The following is a 19,299-nucleotide window of genomic DNA, read 5'->3' as shown; positions in this document are numbered from 1 at the left end:
GCAACACCTTCCCAATATGGATGTCTGTCAAGATTTGTATTCTGTTTATTTGATGCATATTATGATATTTTCTAATCTTCTTTTCGTCCCTCGTTGCTGTGCTCCCTCTTTGTTTGACAATCGGATCATAACCAACCTTTCTGTGTGAATACAAGAAATGCAACATAATAATAACAACTAATAGTGCTTGTTTCTAACTGCTGTTATCTATCTCTGTTGTTTCACACATGTTGTGTATTAACAGACTGAGGAGTCCTCTATTGATGATGAGGATTGATTATCCTTACAAAGAGGGGGCATCTGAGGAGGAGCAATCGACTCGAGCTTTGATTGACCTTCACTGCCTGAAGATCAGCTCATCATCTAGAAATAAAATGTGGTTGAGGTACACTGCCAGTTTATTGTTCTGCTCTTGTCACTCCACCAAACGGAGAAACTGTGACCTTTTCCAGATGGTCAATAATTACAGTTAGTGAAGATCAATTACCCTGCGAGTTTGGTAACAAATCACACATGGTATGACCCGCCACTCATCTGGGCCCTCACATGCATATTTTGTCTAACGTTGGCATTTAGCTCAAAGCACGTCTGCGGCTAAGTACAGCCTCACTGATCTGCTGGCAGACTTGTAGTCTTGTTTGGCTCCCAACAATGTTGTAACAAGTGCTAAAAAGGATTCATATGTTTGTTTTGTTTGAAATGTAATTCTACGTGTTGGTGAGATCTACAAACTGGACATCCCATGTTCTATATACCACCTGAAACCTGAAGAGAGCTATCCACATATAAACTTGTGTTGTTTTTGTCATATGACTTAAGGTTAAAAAAGCAGCTTCCTACCAGCCAATTAGATGGCACTGTTGGATGGTCAACCAGCTTCAGGCAGTGTGTGCGCCCGGCCCGCCAGGTTTTCACCTGATTTTGGAGTAAACAGACCTCTGTCTCCAGTGATGACTGAGAGCCAAAAGATGGAGGTCACCCAAATGGAAAAGGAGGCTAACATGGACATTCAATTGGAGGTTCCATCTGTTGTGCTGCTCTGCTATTACTGCCTCTACTCATATTTCAGTGCAAAGTAATCGCTGATCACTGATGGAGCAATGGCTGTGCTGTGCATATATATTGTACATGATAAAGAATGCATAGCTATCTACATTATTAAACAGCCACATAAAGCATTCATGGATATCATTTAAATGATAGCCTAGTGGTGAAAAGTTCCTTTTATTGCTCCGTGTGTTGATGTGTGGTCACACAGTTGTGGTGACTGGATTTAAATAGGTGTTTACCAGTTCAGCCCCAGGGTCCTTTGCTGCTTTTGAAGAGATTATAAGTACCTCATGAATTAGTTATAATATGTTGTTCAAGCTCTGTTGTAATATTAACAGGTTTAGAAAATATGCTCATTCAATGGATTTCTTGACTAAACTGTTTTTTCTTTCATTTGTTTCCATTTCATTTGCTATTTTCACCAAATCGAGAGACTGGGTACGCCATAGCTTTGTGTCTTAAGTTCTAATCGGCATGAACAATTAGCTCAGCTCTGATGTTGAAAGTCTTACTTGATGTCACTCTCCTGAACCCGCTCCTCATCCAGATCCTCAATGAACTTCTCCCCCTTCATCCAGTAGATAAGTGGACTGACGTCTCCGCTGTATCCAAAAAACGCTCTGCACGTCAGGTTGACAGGACTTCCTGTGGGAGACAAGAGACGGGATGTGAGGTAACACTTGCAGGGATCTGCATGTCTGGTGAATGTATAAGTAAGATTGTTCGTGCTGCGGCAGCAATTGTTTAGTATACAGTTATATATTTATATACAGTTTTCATAGTATATTTTGCACTATTGTCCAACACACTAAAATAAACTGAGAACAATACATCTTTTGCACAACCGGTGCCATGAAGGGTAAGTTGATACAGAGTACTGAAACCTTCTAATTGTGATCAGCAACATAAAACCAGCAGGAAGGGGAACCATAAAACAGCAATGATGCTCCAAAACAGCTGCTACCGTCAGTTTTCTATTCAAATGATTACACTTCCAGCTACTGAATGACACTACCAACAACAAAGACATTCTGTATTTCCCAAAAAGTTGCTAGAAAGGGATTGTAAAGGGCAAAACACACCTGCAGCGTATGATGCACCCATTGTTTTCTATGTTAGCCCACACACCAGGGTTATGATGGGCAGTAGTGCATTAGGATAAACTACGGTCATATTTCAGCATGAATGTGAGTCAACTCTCTGGGAAAAACTGTCTGCATCAATCGTTTTTGCACCACAATCAAACTCCAACATCTTAAAAACGTGCAACATACACAAGCACAAGCAAAAGACAATAAACACCACCTGTTTCCCCCCCCAAATGATCCCAGCAGCATCTAAGCAGCCTCCATTGGATGACAGGTACTGGTTGAAACTTACCTGGCCTACACATGGCCAGCAGCTGGAAAATCAAAAACTAAAAAGATCAATGTCTGTACTTTCCCCCTGTGCTCAGGTGGTGGATACCGAGTCTTATGTGATCCTGCATCAATGAGCACCAGCCCTGAACACCCAGACTTGCATGTGCTTCCTGTTATTACGCCCATTCTCTTCAAAACACGATTTAACAGCCTCCCTGATGCCATCAAGTCCTAAAACCATCTCTCGCTCTCCAGAGGTGCCATCTTAAACCATACCAGACCCTTTTTAAATTCCCTGACGGCCCTTAAACCTCAAAACACTCTCTTTGACTGAAACTTTGCAGCACTGCTGTACCTCCATAAAAGCTCTTATACTCTTCAGCAGCCCCCTTCTCTGTCTGACCCTGCGTTTGTATTCCACAGGAAGTACTTTGGAAAATTTTAAAGACAAAAGTACGGCACAGCTTTTAAGGACAGTGATTTGCACTGTTAATGGATTCATACAGCCTGCATGTAGAACTCACAATTCATACTGATTTCTCCCTTTTCTGTACACACTAAGCAGGAGCTGAAATAGTACATTACCACATTATACTTGTATTCCTGTTACGATGAGGGGTTGCCGTTTGCCCTGCTGGGTCCACTGAACTAGACTGTGATTGAATCAACCTTCATTCCACAAACTACAAAGAAGCTATTGGTAACACAGAGCTTTCAGTGTGTATGTGACAAGAAAATAAAGGGTGTTTATGCATTGCCAGCAGAGGTCAATGCTGCAGTGCGGCGGCTTGATTGCATCCCGATTTAATTGTAGCAATTTAATTTTTTTTCTTTTTCAAATGTGGTTCAAGAGTCGCAACCAAGTGCAGGTACAGTACGGTGAGATGATTCGATTACGGCTGCATAGTGATGGTGCTTAATTAGCAACCATGACCACCGTGTCAGGACAAGCATGTTCCAAGAAGTGGCAAAGCAGAAGTGGAAACCGACAAACTTCTGTGATGATAACATCACATACCACAAACAAAAAAGAAAAACAAAAAAGAGAGTTGAAGTTAAAAGTGGAGAGCAGGTTTGAGCATTCTGCATATTAACAAATAGATGGCGATAAAAAAAAATCGATATTTAAAATAATTACACAGGATAAGCAAATTTCAAATACACGCATGCACATAAAGACGCAGAATTTTTAAACCTGCATTCATAATGCAACGGAAAAAGCTCAAAAAATGGACATATTATCTCTGTATATTCATCACTATGAGGGAATCCTTTCATATTTCACATAGTTATTTGATCCATTGGTACTGTAAAATTAAAGATTAGTGAATCTTTAAAGTTTGAAATGAACCTCTGTCACCCAAGTACTTCCACATACTTCACACTTTAGGATTGAAAAGTATTAATGGCTGCATTTATGTGCTCTCTTCTGATGAAAATTGAAATATCTGAAACAGCTTCAATGTCCTAAACTGTTTGGGAACTTCTTGGGAGCGTTTGCACTGGATTTGTGTGGTAGTAACAGCCGATGTTGAGGCAGTTGCAACAAAAGCACTATAAAATTCAAGGTAGCAAATGCAAGAGCAGAAAAGGACTGAAAAACATGGAAAAGGACTGAAAAAGGTTAGCTTTCGGGACATTCAGGGTCATTATTCTGTACAAGCAGGCAGTGTAATGTACAGACAGGCTTCCTGGGATGACGAGAACAGAGGGGTAAGAAAGTGCACAGAAAACACATATCAACAGACAAACCCCCCGCCTTCACATCAGCAGGAGTTCTTCTCTCTGCTCGGCTCATTTTGAACACACATCCTATGTGACTGGAGACAGACAAACCCCTTTTAAACCCGTCTTCTTTCTCTGCCTTGGATTAGAGACCTCTCATTCTTCTTTCACACTTATCACACACACGCTACAGGCGACGGCGCATCCATGAGCGTGTGGCCTGTGCTGTGGCGGGGGGGGGGGGGGGGGGGGGGGGGCACATCATCAAAGCCTAGGAATGACTCTGATCCATAAAAAAAGCTGCCAATGATCAAGGAGGCTCCACCAGTTGTGCATCCAGGAAGGCAAAAAGATGATTCAGCATCTCTTCGTTAGCACTCCTCGCTCATTGGCCCTGTGGCGAGAACTCAGAAGTCTGTGAGATGGGAGATAACTGTGGCGTATAATTGGGTACTTGCTAGTTCATAGATAATAGGGATTTTATTTTACCAAGGCCTGCTCTAATTTGGCCCTCTAGTGCGGTCTAGAGCGCTCAGATGATAGCTAAAGCATTAACAGGGAAAATCTGGTTTGGAGATTTCAAAAAAGGCCCCGAGTTTTGAGGAGGCTTTTGCACTTTGTCTCACGGCTGCACAAAAATATTGTCCACAACTGAGAGGGCTGTGTGCGTGTGAGGGAGTAAGAGAGAAAGTGTTTCGGGGATGCTGGGATCTGTCCTGGACCACACACACACACACACACACACATTGCTATACTTTCCTCTTTCCACCAGGGGTCTCTGTGGTGCTACAGAGCAGTAGGAGCACATAAAACAACAACAAAAAAACAAAAACACACCCTTTTGACAGGTGCAGACAACAGTAAAAGGAAACACGGATCCTTTTGTGCGCCACCTTTGATGTCAAGAGGCTTCACCCATGGATCCAAACAGCATGTTGTGCTGTAGCATTGACAGCTCCACCGCTGTGCTGACAACAGCCGCGGTGTCACTCTCCAAGACTTATTCCAAGGGGCTCTTCATGCATATGGCTGCATGTTGTTCCCTTAACGATGGCGTGCTAATTTGTGCCGGCTTTACTGTGAGCAGCTAAGCCTGCACGGGCGGAGGTTGTGCGCTCAGTTTGGGAAATGCACAGCCATGGAAACAGCCATGAAGGGACTTAAGTGCACAGATTCTAACATTCAAATCCCAACTCTGGTCTTGGTCGGGGGTGGGGGTGGGGGGGATGAGTCTTAATGCGATTGTCTCCTCTCTCTTATCTCCCTTCGCCTCTAGAGCATCTCTCTCAGTCGCTGTGGCTGCAGGATGGAGACGTCAGCGAAGATTCCCGTGGCTAAGCAGAAAGACTGGAAGCTATGAAACCATGAAAACAGGGAGAGAGACACAGAGGAGGACAGAGAGAGCAGACATGTACTGCCGCATCTGTGTGCTTGTGACATGAGGTATAGGCTAGCATGAGAGACAGAGGGCATATGTGCATGTCAGCGTGGATGTGAGTGAGCTAGCCAGAGGAATCACACACATGGGAGAGAACAAACCATTCTTCATGGAGAATTGAAAGGCTTCCCAGAGTGAATAGAGCATCGTATCGCCCTTGTGCGCTGAAGATTACATAGATTACAGATCAGTACATCCGCATGCAGTGTGTGCACCATCCATGTCGAGTTAATCTACCAGCGTTTCCCATTCAGATCCAAACAATCCGGCTCTTGAGTAGGGAAGCCATTCTTTTTTTTTTTTTTGCTTTTAACAGCCTTGAATAAATTAAGCCCTGCAGCAAGCAGGACTAATACTTCAGAGAGGCAAGAGACTAAGCTTTTCAGAGTTTTTTTGGAGGGGGCATTTGCAATCTTAACTGCAATGAGGACACAAATAGCTTCCTGTTTAATGTTTTTGGTGAGATGGGAAGCAATTTAGGAGCTGGCAATTAAAGACAAATAATGCTGCACAAGAACAGCACACTTTTCAAATTGCAAGTTTGAGTTCTCTACAACTTGTCTTTTATGCAATATTGATCGTGTAGGATCAAGATTTAAAGTTCATACTTGCAGTTGACCAAAACAACATCACATGGATGATAAGAGGGAAAAGGGAAATCACCTGGGCAAAACCCCATCTGATGGGGAGGAATGAAATGATCAAAAGTTCCAGATCCAGAGAAACTAAATGGACGTGAGATTGTTTTGTCAACGAAAGAAACTGCTTTAAATAATGGTCGAGTATGCATGATTTAAAGTTAATGCCTTAAAATACACAAAAACAGGCACCGTATATGACGTACAAAGCTGGCTGCATCTGGAAATCTATTTATGACCTGTGTAGACATAAAAAGCAGTGCTACCTCTATTTCTATATATGCAGATACAGAATGGTGATGACCTTAACGCACAAGAACTCACAGAATCGTTTGATGAGTATGACAACGATGCATCATATGCTAAGGCCTTCACAGTCACCAGGTCTTAACCCAACTATATAGCCTACCTACGAAAGACTTCGTGGTGTTCGACGTGTTAGACCGTGCTCTCCATCACCATCATCAAACCATCAAATGAGGGAATATCTTTGGAGGTTCGGTGTTTGGTGTTCGTCCCTCCGTTAGAATTCCAGAAACCTGGGGAATCTATGCCAAGGAGCAGTGAAGCTGTCCTGGAGGCTCATGGTAACTGGGCATTTTATTTTGGATTTTCATTTAATTTGTCACCCATTTGTGTATACTCCGGAATTTATCAAGGCAGAATGTTAAAAGGTATTTCTTCAATCATAAAAGGCCTTGGCCTTTTTTCCGCTTTGGACAAAATAAACAGCCTGTGCTTTTAAAGCAAAAGCAAAACCTCTTCACAAAATGTCAGAATGACACTTCTGTCACTTCTGGCTTTGGTGGAAAACTCCTCTTTTCTCCCTTCGTCCAGCCGAAATGATATTCCCTCTACTCTCTAATTAGTCCTTCCTTTTAATGCAACAGTCTGGGCTCTACATAAAAGGATGTGAAGATTGCCCTGTAGCTTGTGATCAGCAGGATAGCGAGTGACTGATCTGGACTGAGAAGAAGCCCAGGAATTGAATCAGTAGATAATATGATTGTCGATGGTGAAAGGGGGTTTCCCAGATTCAGCGGGGCATCTGGGCAGCATGGAGTGATTCCTGACAACATTTTTACGAGCACTGAATGAGAGCGAGCACTATCTTTATCATCTGTTCCAGCACAACATCCAGGCAGCGAAGGGTTACACAAGTGATGGAGCCCTGTAATTGCATGGCTGGGTACCCACTCACGTCGGCGTTGCCAGATGTGGCAGTTTAATTGTCTCTCTGTTCAGCATTCACTTTGTTTTGTTTATTACAGCATGAACCTCTCAAATCACGCATTTTAAGGCAGCCATTGACTGTGCTGTGTTCAGTATTCATTTGGCTATGTCCCCCTCACGTCTGGTCAATCTCCTGTTATTCATACTTGGTACTGCACCTCATTATCACTAAGCAGGCAAACTGCTGCCACTGGTCCCCTTAATTAATGCAGGTAAAGTGCATTTCAAGACACACAAAACAATGTTTTAACTGCTTTTCTGAATTGTATAAGTATGTTAACATGTGGCAGTTATAATAGGAAATGCTCAACGACGTTGAACGATGAAAATTACAATTTTTTCTGCTCCGTGTCACTTTTGCAGAGGACAAGCTGAGGCTAAAAATGATATACTGTAAGGTAGGGCTGCTGAATATTATAGAGTAGTGGGAAACAAACAGGCTGGGTGAATAACAAGTCCAATTTGAGCCTTGTGGAACAGAGCATGATATTTGCAAAGATCAACACCCACTCTTTGCATTGATGTCCTCATAATACAATGTTCTTTAGCGCAACAGCAGCGGCTATTATTGCAACCCAATCCGGCGAAGAATCATTACCAACGTTAAACCTCGTATTTCTTATAATCTTGCGTGGAGAAGTCACAGTTGAATTCTCCTAATGAAAAGCTAATTAGACATTAATGAAACACTTAAAGGGTACTTCACAAAACATTAGACAAATGCCACGTTGAATGGAGGAAACAAGGTAATACCACAATTAGAAAAGCATAAGATGATGACGGCAATTGCCATGTCAACATTGAAGCAGATGCTATTTTTTGCTAATGGTTTTGTGAGGCAGTGTGAAATCTTTATGTGCTGCTCCTATTGTGGCTTTACTGGCTATTGTTCTGCATAAGGTATTTCTACTATTTCTTAAACAGAATCATTCGTCTGTCAGGGCTCTCATCAAAGGCGCACATCACTTACAATGACACAGCAGAAAGAGTTAAGTAGAAACTTTGTTGAATTCCCAGTCTTCTTGCCCAACCTGGTTCTTAGTCTGAAATGCTGATGCTGCTGTTAGCTGAGAATTAAAAAAAAAAGCTTCCCTCACAGTGAGAAGGCAGGGATCGGATACCAACTAACCTGAACGCTTATGCTTGGTGCAGGGCTATGCAGGCAAAGGAGGGACTCCTGGTGGGCTTAGTACAGAATCCCTAAGCTGAGGCATGTAGTTTAGCTACTGAAAATGTGGTAGGGAGGGAAGCAAAAGAGACAGACACAATAAGAAAAAGAGAGGGACTGATGGCACTAAATAGCAGGTTCCTTGAGGCCTTGCTGGTTCACCTTTGAAGCATACCCACACCCCAAACTGTCCCATTTCCTAGCCGAAGCTCCCTGTGGTTAGATGCTCAGCTTGGGCCCACTTTAGAAAATGCTTTCAATGAATTCTTCTCTTAACTATTGTCTTTCAGTGTGACTTTCCTTCAGTGTGCAACATGACTGCAAACTAAATCTACTCATGTAAAATGAAGGTGCTCTGCTCAAAAAGTCTCAGTCTACATCCTTATGTACACTTGAATTTGCTTGCTAATGATGAAATGTTATGACTCATGGCAGTTGCATGGCTGACTTTCAGGAGCTGCCGAATCTATCAAATGCTATTTCGAGCTCCAGTCTGACAAATTACAGCAATGTAGAATTGTGTTACTCACACTAACACGTGCTAAAACAGGTCAATGCACATAATAGTCTGCGTTCTACAATTACCCCAGCTGTACACAGGCCTGTAAAGTTCTTCCATACCAAACTTTGGAAAACATGGTTTGCCACAATGCCACAATGTTGTCTGAAAAATATTTGTATGCTAGAGCATTACGATGTCCATTAGGTGGCACAAACCATTAAAAACTGCACAAGACCAAAAGTACACAAAAACACGGCCATATGGTGCACATCCATTTACCATGTATCGTTCGGACTGTCATCCATTATACTGCATGTTCACATGTTCAGGGGTTCACCAAAGCATTGATTGGATGTACCTTATTGCAGCTGAGAGGCCCTTGTCTCCTAAGCCATCAGTGAAAGGAATCTAGTCCCTAAACGGTCCAGTGGAGCAAACTCACCAGCCAAGATCAAGACAGCTTACTGTGCTCAGTGAGCGAGGGAGAGAGAGTGAGAAAGAGGAGTGAGCGCTGCTATATCCATACCCTCTCCTGGGGAGTCCATGTAATGAAAACAGGACACAGCAGAGTGGTTGGGACTGTAGGTGCTTTTCCCAGCGTTTCAGCAGGCACAGTGTTGGATATCGGCAGCGCATGTGAGCCGAATGAACAAGGAAGTCTGGGCAGCAGCTTAACTGAGGCAGCGATGTGAAGTGAATGAGTGGAACAGGTTTGAAAAAGCAGGAGGAAAAGCTGCTGTAACTTATCACCTCAAATCTAGCTGCAGACGGAGGGAGCCGGTGTTAGGGGGGTTTGGAAATCATTGCATCACATTTCTCAAGGGAGGAGGCAGGAAAAGTAGAGAACGGGGTTTACATGGCGTGCCTGTGGCACTCCAGTGGTGGGGATGCATGTACTGAGATGTTCTCTCAAAGTATATGGGGAGATGAGACGTCAATACTTCATCTCATTTTTCTTGAAATTATATCGCCTGTTGGAAAGACGAAAAATCCGGTTTTCCTTCAAGTCCTTCAAGTCAGAATTCCCAGTGAGAAAGCTGAGATTTATAAATGGTTTCATATAGATTTGAAAGGAATGCTAACTGGCTAACTAAATTGTCAATCATCAATAACAGTATATCAGCTGCCATGACTAGCCCATTTATCTGTTTCTCTTTTCCATCTCTACTCATCCTATTCATCTCTTCTCCTTTGTCTTCTACCTCACCCTTCCTCCTTCTCTCTCAAGCCTTGCAGCATGTCTTGGGAGAGCTTTGTGCATAAACAGGTTTCTATAATGAGTGCTGAATCAGGACAGGGACAAACAATAGGACTGTGTGGCAGAGGGGCCGGGAGGAAACAGAGACTCTGCAGGAAGGACGCTGAGGGAAAGGTTAAAGCTCTGGTGAGAGCAGGCATCATCTACACAGCGCCCTGCTGCTTTCTCCCTGTCCGTCATGTTCACAGAAAAACACAGTGTGAGATCTCTGCCTTTGTGTGTGTGTGTGGTGTGCTGGTGCACATGCAGGATAATTGCAGTGATTTGTATTACCTATGCTTCTGTCCTTCCAATTTGCATGAACATATGGAGGTAAATAAATTCATATTCACATGTTCAATAAGGGCATGTTGGGATTTGGGTACAACTGTCACGCCAACTGCCAACTCTGAAAACAATGTAAAATCGGTCACGTGTATTTGATAAACATGCCATGGTGAGAGAACATGTTTAAAAACCCTCCATGTATCCATCTGGATAAATTACCATAAGATTGACAAAAGTGTCTGGGGACGACAAAATGTCACCATGGCAGGAAATATCTGCCGTGAAAAGGCGACAAGAATTCTCCTTGGAGGGTGCTGACACGACTTGTTGAATGGTCCATTTGCAAAATAAAAAGATTTTAATGTTGTAAGGTCAGGAAGGTCACGAGGCCGCGTTTGTTGAATGTCAGATCGCCATCAGAATAGAATTAGCCTCGTGAACGCTACCTAGAGCAAATAACCTTTGAGGCATACTCTCCAATGACCTGATATATGGGGAAATCACATTTAACGCCAGTCATACAGAATAAACCCTCAGAGTCCATAGCTCACCCTCTGATTATTCAGACATACATCTCAGCTTTGACTGTGGATAATCGAATTGATTTGCTCGTTCCCACCCACGACTCCTTGCTGCAGTATATTTTCCTTATTAAGCACTCTGGTGGCCTGACCATACTCTTGCTAGGTTTATGCTGCACAGAGTGTACTACATACACAGATGGGGGAATTAAGCAATTAGATGTGATATTTTTACAGTTTTTAGAACATGAAATGACCCTAATTTCTTGTAATCTTGTTTCATAAGACATTATGTGTGGAAATGTGGTTTAGCTTTTACTGAAGGAAGTAGTACTGCATTGAGCCTGCTGTGACTCCATTTAATCTAAAGTTCTTCTTTATCAGGGCGAGCATCTCTGTAATCCAAGGCTGTTTCCTCTCTGATCCTCTATGCCAGACTTAGAATACACAAACCAGACTGCTGGAGCTGTGAATCTGTGGTGTCCTGATGTCTGTGAAGTTTGTATTCACCACTACCCAGCCGTCGCTTTATTATCCCCGCTCTTCTCTTCTAAAGGTGACATTTGTCTAACTGTTCAATCCCTCTAACACGCAGCGCAGCAGTTTGGGACCTATTCAGCTTTATAGTCCTGCTTTACAGTAGGTGTGCGCTGAATTTAGAATTCAGATAAGAAATGGCACGTCTTGGAACTGCTGGACACTTAAACCCGCTTGCCATCCATTTAATTAAAAACAATACAATAAATTACAAGCAATGCTATCAAGAAGTGGGAGGGAGAAAAGGAAGTAACTGGAGACAAGGTAAATTATGACCTTATGTTGGAGGGGGGGGGGGTTCATGGTGTGTGCATAACTTTAAGACTGCAAGTGCTGATCTGTCAATCATGCACTGTACCCTGAATGCAACAGTGGGGGACTGAGAATCGCTATACATCCATATTTCATGGTATATTTCATGCTGTAAATACCACTACAATGCATGGGACAGGGGAATAATACACAGCCACTGATGTCTCGTGACCTTTCAATGATCGTATTATAGGATATGAGAAGCACAACAAGAACGTAATCAAGATAAAGATGCAGATGTGGTCCAATATGACCGTTGCAGCGCCCAGAAAACCCCCCCCATTTCTTTCTTTCTTAACCAACAACACAGTGATACAATACACACTCGTCACCAAAAAACCCTTTATCACTGTTTGCAGCTACCGCATTTCACCACCGAAACACTGACAAACATCTGTTATAATCTGTAAACCAGCAGGCACATTAGGAGCTTTGGGGCTTATTCGCTTCATCCACTGTTAGACTAGTAGCTTCTCTACAGTAGAGATTTAAGCAGCGCTCCCAAATCCACCGTGTGATTGGTGTTCAGTGATAATCCACCAAATATTGCAAATACTATATCAGCATGATTTCCAATAAAATCAGAAATAATACAACGCATCAGGTGCTCTGTTCAAGCCCATACAGGTTGTTCAGATGAGGCTTTGAGGGCAAAAAAGAGTGAAAATGTGTGTGAAGTGAGTCTTTGCAAGTGTGACTGGAGGTGTCTACAGATTATCTGCTAGAATTGATGGGGTATTACACCAATTTTACACATAAAGGTCAGTTTACAAGTCATAAAAAGTAGTGCTAGCCTGTGAAAACAGTTGTATAATATATTCTGTGGCTCTGGAGGAGCTTTATCAAGTCTGGATATTTCAGTCTCTGCTGCATCAATTTTGAATGTTCTTTTAAAACTGTCTCTCGCAAGTCCACAACTTTATGGAAGTGCAATATTAAATCACTGAAATAGCCCTTCAACAAGAAAATAAGATATGCTTGTGATATAGGTCACAAATGTAGGGCTTGGTAAAATTAATATCAATGCCAATACAATTCATGAGTTCCAGTACAATACAATACTTTTTGGGTACCTTAGTTTATGGAATATAAACATGTTTAATCTTTTAGTCTTATATTTATATTTAACTTTGTAAAATAAAATACAGTCTAAAGTTAAAAAGGTCCCTGATTTCCTTAAGTAAACAAATCTAATAATCCAACCAAGCATTTCATGCCAACCTTTGCTACTCGATACTACAGACACATTAAAAAGGGAAAATTCACCAAGTTTTATGTGGCTGTCCACTCAGTATTGATGATTAATGTAGTCAACTGAAGCAATAAATTCCTTAGGGCATGCTATATTGACTGAGAAAGCTGCGTTCTCCTGCTACTCAAAGTTACACAACATTGACAAGCAAATGCATTCCTGCAGTTTGAGTCTTCCTTTTTAATACGTATCTATACTGTTGCCTTCAGGGCATGAATATCATGTAAACTTACATACAGCAGCAGCACACACATACAGGCGAGGAGCATAGCGGGCTTCCGTACAACAGCAAAGCTAACGCCGTGTTGTTAGCTCCATTAGGGATGTTTTTCCCTCCCTGGAATATAAGTATGATCATTTTTAAATGTTGCATGCAATGTTTGCCATCAAATATGATTTACCATAAATTTCATGAAGTGGTTTTAAATTCTATTCAGTAGTTTTGACAAGGGGTGTGTTTGCATCTCTATTTATTCCCCTGGTGAGTGATACACTTCTACTAGTTATTATTGTTTTGTGATTCTCGACATCTATGGACAATCATACACCTTACTACATTAGTAATATCCACCTGACTTTCACTAATTTACAGTGTATTATAGCATATTAATATCATTGAACAGTGTTTACACAGCAATTAGTATATTGAAATATGGCCCAGTGTCCCGCTGGATTTTCACTATCTGTTGTCTGTTCAGTTGCTGATCAAGCGGGAGGCGGTGAAATGATAATTTGTCAGATTCCTTCCTGTTTATACAACTTGCAACCTGGAACACAGCAGTAGGACACTGAAAACAGCATTTGAGCTTCCCACCCTGAGCATGGAAAATGGACGCCGTATGAATATGGTCCATTATAATTATGGTTATATCTCCAGTCTTATTCTATTTATTGTTTTAATGACAGCATGCACTCACGCTGGCATGGACTGTACAAGTTTGTGCAAAACCTGATGACCCTAAATGCTGTAAATCTCAAAGTTGGATTCATCAGTAAATAGGACTTTTCATCAACCACAGTAAAATGCTGGCATTTCTTAGCCCACCCCAAGCGTTTGGCCTTGTTTCCCCTTCGGAGAAGTGGATTAGAAACTGCTGCTCGTCCTCTGAGACCACTATGAGACAGCTTTCTTTTGACAGTACTTTTGCTGATTGGAGCGTGGCGTTCTTTATTTAGCAGATTCTGTATCTGTGATGAAGTTGCTTTTTTTTTTTTAATCTATCAGGGAACTAAGCTTGATGTATTGATCTTCTGATGGTGTGGTCACCTTTGGTCTGCCTGATTGTGCTTTGGATACAACTGATCCCGTTTCTGCAGAGCGTTTTAGAGTTCCATGCACCGCCCCCTTAGAAACCTTTAGTCTAGCCATGATTTGACTTACGTTGGTTTGTGTTGGCTAAGATACATTTTTTTCATTTGCCACTAGACGTGTGACGCCTTTTCGGCAGTTGGGCCATGCGAAGGAATCCCACATGCTAAAAAACTATTGTATGCACTGCAAGAAGAAGAAACGAGATGGTGAGGAAGATAACAGAGCCTGACTGACTGCTGTGGAAAACGTGGAGTCACGGTAAGAAATATTATAATGCATCAGCTGTGGTGACCTTCTCTGACTGAGGAATCAAATGGTGTTTAGTGTGGATTGACGAGAGTTTTAGGTGAAAACTTTCAGGCTCATTTTGAATATCTGTCATTTTAGACAGTTTTGTCCCTGGCTTTAACCTGTCTTCTTCTGTCCTGTGGCTCCATCATTCACTGTCTCCATCTTTCGCTGTCTCTACCTGTATCTGTTGAACTCAGCCAGGCCAACCAATTCCATGACGTCACAGGTTACAGCACTGCAAGATGGCGGCACCCTTGCCACAAAAGATAAAACAGGGCTTCTATTTTCTTTTATATGTTCACATTTGTCATGTTTGTTAAATAATTGTTGATTAGAGTGGAAATCCATTTAGTAAATCATCTTAACTTGGTTGACTGCTTCATTTCCACTTTAAAAGGAGACGCTAGTGCTGTTGCTCTATGGGCCGTGCAGTGCGGAAGCTATGCGGAAGATCCCGGTAATTTTACACTTGGAAGTTGAACTTTTTAGGCTTCATGTGCCACTGAGCAACTTTGATAGGAATGAACGGGGCTTTTCCCTTAAGCTCTGATCTAAGAATTACTGAGCTTCAATACTCAGCCCTAAAAATAAGTGAAAAGCAGGCAGACACAAGAATCTGGGAGTAACTTAGGTCAGTGTCCATGAGCACTATGACAAAGGTGTGTGTGCGTGTTGGTGTATGGACTCGCTGAATGCTGAATCTGTGGGACAATGAGAATGATGGAGTGTTTACATGATTACATTAGTCTGTGATTTGTCTATCCTGACTGCCATCCTTGTGCAACTTGTGCACATATCTGTGTTTGTGTGTGTAGCATAGAGGGGTGGGGGTGTACATGAGCAGCATGCTGATGAGTTCCCAGCATGCGGCGATCAAATTACACTACCTAGTCTCTTTCTTTCCCTATGCTTGTTTCTCACTCAGTCTTGCCTGCTGCCCCTCCTTTCCCCTGCTTCTCTCTCTGCAGGTAAACAACACCGCTGTTCCACAGAGTGATGCTTCTGACTGGCTGCTGCCACAGTATTTGAATTCCTGATAACCTGAGAGCCTTCCCTTGTCTAAAGGAAAGATATCAGATGCACCTTCATGTATGTTCCTCACTCGGACCTACAGCTGCTTAAATACACACCCTACTCTGTATATGCTTTATACTTCTGTTAGCCAGAAGATTATATGGACCAGTATCCCCATGTCATTCTATTTCCCACTAGGAGCTCATGTTAATCTGGCTTTATGTGTCTGGAAGCTTCTGGATTACAACGAGTCTAATGTTAAATGAAACTTTATTCATCTAAAATAATATTATATTCAGCAGTCAATGAGCTAACAGTTACAGCCAACTTACTATTTTAGTAAACATGCTCCTGTTATTTGTTTATTGCACCATTTCCGGGCACCACTCTGGCATTTTATTTTCATCTTGGTCATTTCTGTGCTGATAGGTATGGAAACGTAGTGTTGAATATTAAATAATTAAGACATGATGAAATAAATAGGAATGAAATATGAATAAATACAGACAATATAAAGTATGACCATGAATTTGTGAAATAATGCAATACATTTTTAAACGCAGCTTATTATCCTGCTTATTTTCAAAAGTTTATTGCAGGTCATTTCTGTTCCAGCAGCTTTTATTACAAAATGTCCTTTTTAATTTAACAAGATACTGCATTATTTCGCACTGCTGAAACGAAGCCCCTGCAGAAGTGCGAGACCCCTCGGCCTCGCTGAGGTTGCAGGGGTATTTACGTTAAAACCCAGCTGCTAGTGCCACTGGCACACCTCACTCACATCACTTAGGCAAATTGACTCAGGGATGATATAAATCAAAACTTTGAAAGAGAACAGGGGAGAGAGGGAGATAAAACAAGAGTAAGTGTCTACAGCCATGCTACTGGCTCTGTGAGGCTGCACTCAAGTGCTTTGAGCTAAATGCTAACGTCAGCATCCTCACATGCTGACGTTTGGCAGGTATAATGTTTACCATATTAACCATTGTAGTTATTATGTTAATATGTTGCAGTGCAATTAGTACTGAACACAAAATGGATTCATCATCTAGAACCTTGAATATCTGCACCACATTTTGTGCCAATCCATCTTGTAGATGTTGAGATTTTATATATATATTTATATTTCACTGGATGAGCAAACATTTTGACCTGCTGGTGACACTAGATGTAAAGTCAGGGCATCAGTAAAGTCAGTGGACATAATCCTCTGGACATCATGATTATCTGTACAGAACTTCACGGCAATCCATCCAATAGTTTTTGGGATATTTTAGTCCGAACCAAAGTGGTGGACCGACCCGCCGACATAGCCATCCCTTTAGCCAGAGTGTGTAAAAAGACTTTGCTCTCTGCCTCTAAAAGAAAAGTAGAAAAGTAGTAAAGAAGAAGGTAGAGAGAGAGAGAGAGAGAGAGAGAGAGAAGAAAGAGAATCCATAAAACACAGATTAGGCTTCCTAAACCGGTCTAATACTGAATCTCTAATATCAGTTGCTGTGCAGCAACACTGAGGTGCAGAGTGGAGGCAGAGAGAGTCCTGCTGAGTCTCTTCTCGCACTGCGAGCTGGGATACCGAGAGATTGTTTGAAATCGGTGCTGTGCACTGACAGATAAGATGTTCTGAATGCCGATTGGCTCAGTGCGGGTCTGGACACTAGGTCTAGGTCAAACGCTTTCAGAGGTGAAGCGCAGCAGGGCCGATTGACCTGGAGGTTGCAGGAGTGGAGTGGAGACAGAGCTCAGGAGGAAGGTAAATGGTTACAGCTGTTCGAGTGGCTGCACTGTGGGAATGTTTAGAAACGGAGTGGGATACATAGAGATCGTGAGTCACCTCAGGGGTTGATTGCATTTTGGGCTTCAACTTATAATTATTTATAATTATCATCTGTAGGCTAGATTTTTGTTAAACTGTTTAGGCTGTAAAATGTCTAAACCAGAAGATATTCAGTCTACAATGCTATAGAGCAGAAAAAAGCACATTTGTGAAGCTGACCCAGCGAATGCTTTATAATTGACTTTAAACAATCTGTCAAAACACACAAACCTGCCAACACCCAGTATGTTAAAATACTGGTGTTGGGCTGTGGCCTTACAATGCTACTAGCTAATAAACTGCATTTGAAAAGAAGAGGACCCTTTTGAAGATATCAAAAGCACAATGGACAAGCATTGATATCGAGAGGCTAAACTAGCATGGTGAAGCCCTGAGCTGCATTGCTGTGAGGCCGGGGGTGGGGGGGTTAATCTGAGGCTGGGTAGTGAGGCAGTAATGCCAGAGCTCATGGGGAATTACTGGGGAGATTTGGAGGAAATCTGCTGGCAGCAATTTCCCTGTCGCTTTTATTAGCCTTGATGTGCAATTTGCTGCTGGCTGCTTTAATATGACAGGCTACGTCTTGCTTGTGTTTTCTTTTACCCCCCCCTGCATGAGCTGGTGGTGATTCAAATTCAGAGATGCACAGGAAGAAAAGAAAATGTGTCACTGTATGTTGGTTATGTAATATGATACTGTACTTTCCCCCATAGGGCAGCTCCTCATTTGCTTGCCCTCGTTGAAAAAGTTCAAAGTTCAGATGCATCATTCAGATTAAGTTCGTTGCTTTAGGGCACTTTAGCACGGGGGATTCTTCAACTTAGGTCTTGTGGTCAAACCACGGTCTCCCTGCTTTGTTTCTAGGCCACCGTGATGCCACACAACATAGCCTGTTTGTGTGTGTGTGTGTGTGTGGTGACAAACCGTATCTGTACCAACCCATACCCCCCCTAAGGATGCATGTACACATCAAAGCACCCCCCGGCAACATGCTATACATGCAGCTAAGCACATTGTCTATCTTTCTCTCACAGTCACACACAGTCTCTGCAGTATCTGTCCATGCCTACAGGCTGTCTGCTGTTTGGTATGTAAAGGATAAAGAGGTGGCTGATGCTGAATATAAAGAGAGGAGCACTGACAACATAACTTTCACTGCTAATTGTAAAGCATCACGGTCCAAATGGAGGTTAAAAAAAATAAAAGAGTAACCAGGTGTGAATGTTTCTGAAACGATATTCATGGCGTGCTGACTTGCTTAAACATTACTTGGTAGGAAAGTCAATAGTTTTAGATAGAGAGGCATGCTGGAGCTTAATTACTAAGTATTGTATCTTGCTGAGCCCTTGAAATGAAGTTAGTTTCATTCAAAGCAAAAGCAAATCAAACACTGTGTGCGCAGTGAATGATTAGCAACGTGCAAAGATGTGAATGCACCGAGGGTACAGAGCACATGTGCAGCGTCTTCGTTCTGATTGCTGTTTCCGACGCAGGAGATAAGCAGCTATCTCATACCTCCTCGTGTCTCATTAGACTGAGAGATAAACAACAACAATATTTCATTTTCTACAAAACGCTAAAACCCCCTGCATTTGCTTCTTATTACG

General features: G+C 42.2%; 1 protein-coding gene across 2 annotated transcripts in view; it reads right to left on the bottom strand.

Annotated features, from left to right (window-relative positions):
• Positions 1–19,299, bottom strand: part of LOC139306698 (interleukin-1 receptor accessory protein-like 1) — a 195,336-nt gene that overhangs the window by 22,334 nt on the left and 153,703 nt on the right. For both annotated transcript variants that reach the window (XM_070930643.1, XM_070930644.1), the window contains exon 6: positions 1,563–1,695. In XM_070930643.1, the coding sequence (XP_070786744.1) occupies positions 1,563–1,695 (133 nt within the window). The remainder of the gene's footprint in view (positions 1–1,562; positions 1,696–19,299) is intronic.

This window comes from Enoplosus armatus, chromosome 24 (assembly GCF_043641665.1).
Source record: "Enoplosus armatus isolate fEnoArm2 chromosome 24, fEnoArm2.hap1, whole genome shotgun sequence".
In the NCBI taxonomy this organism is placed as follows: Eukaryota; Metazoa; Chordata; class Actinopteri; order Centrarchiformes; family Enoplosidae; genus Enoplosus; species Enoplosus armatus.
This window is presented reverse-complemented; position numbering and strand designations above follow the sequence as displayed.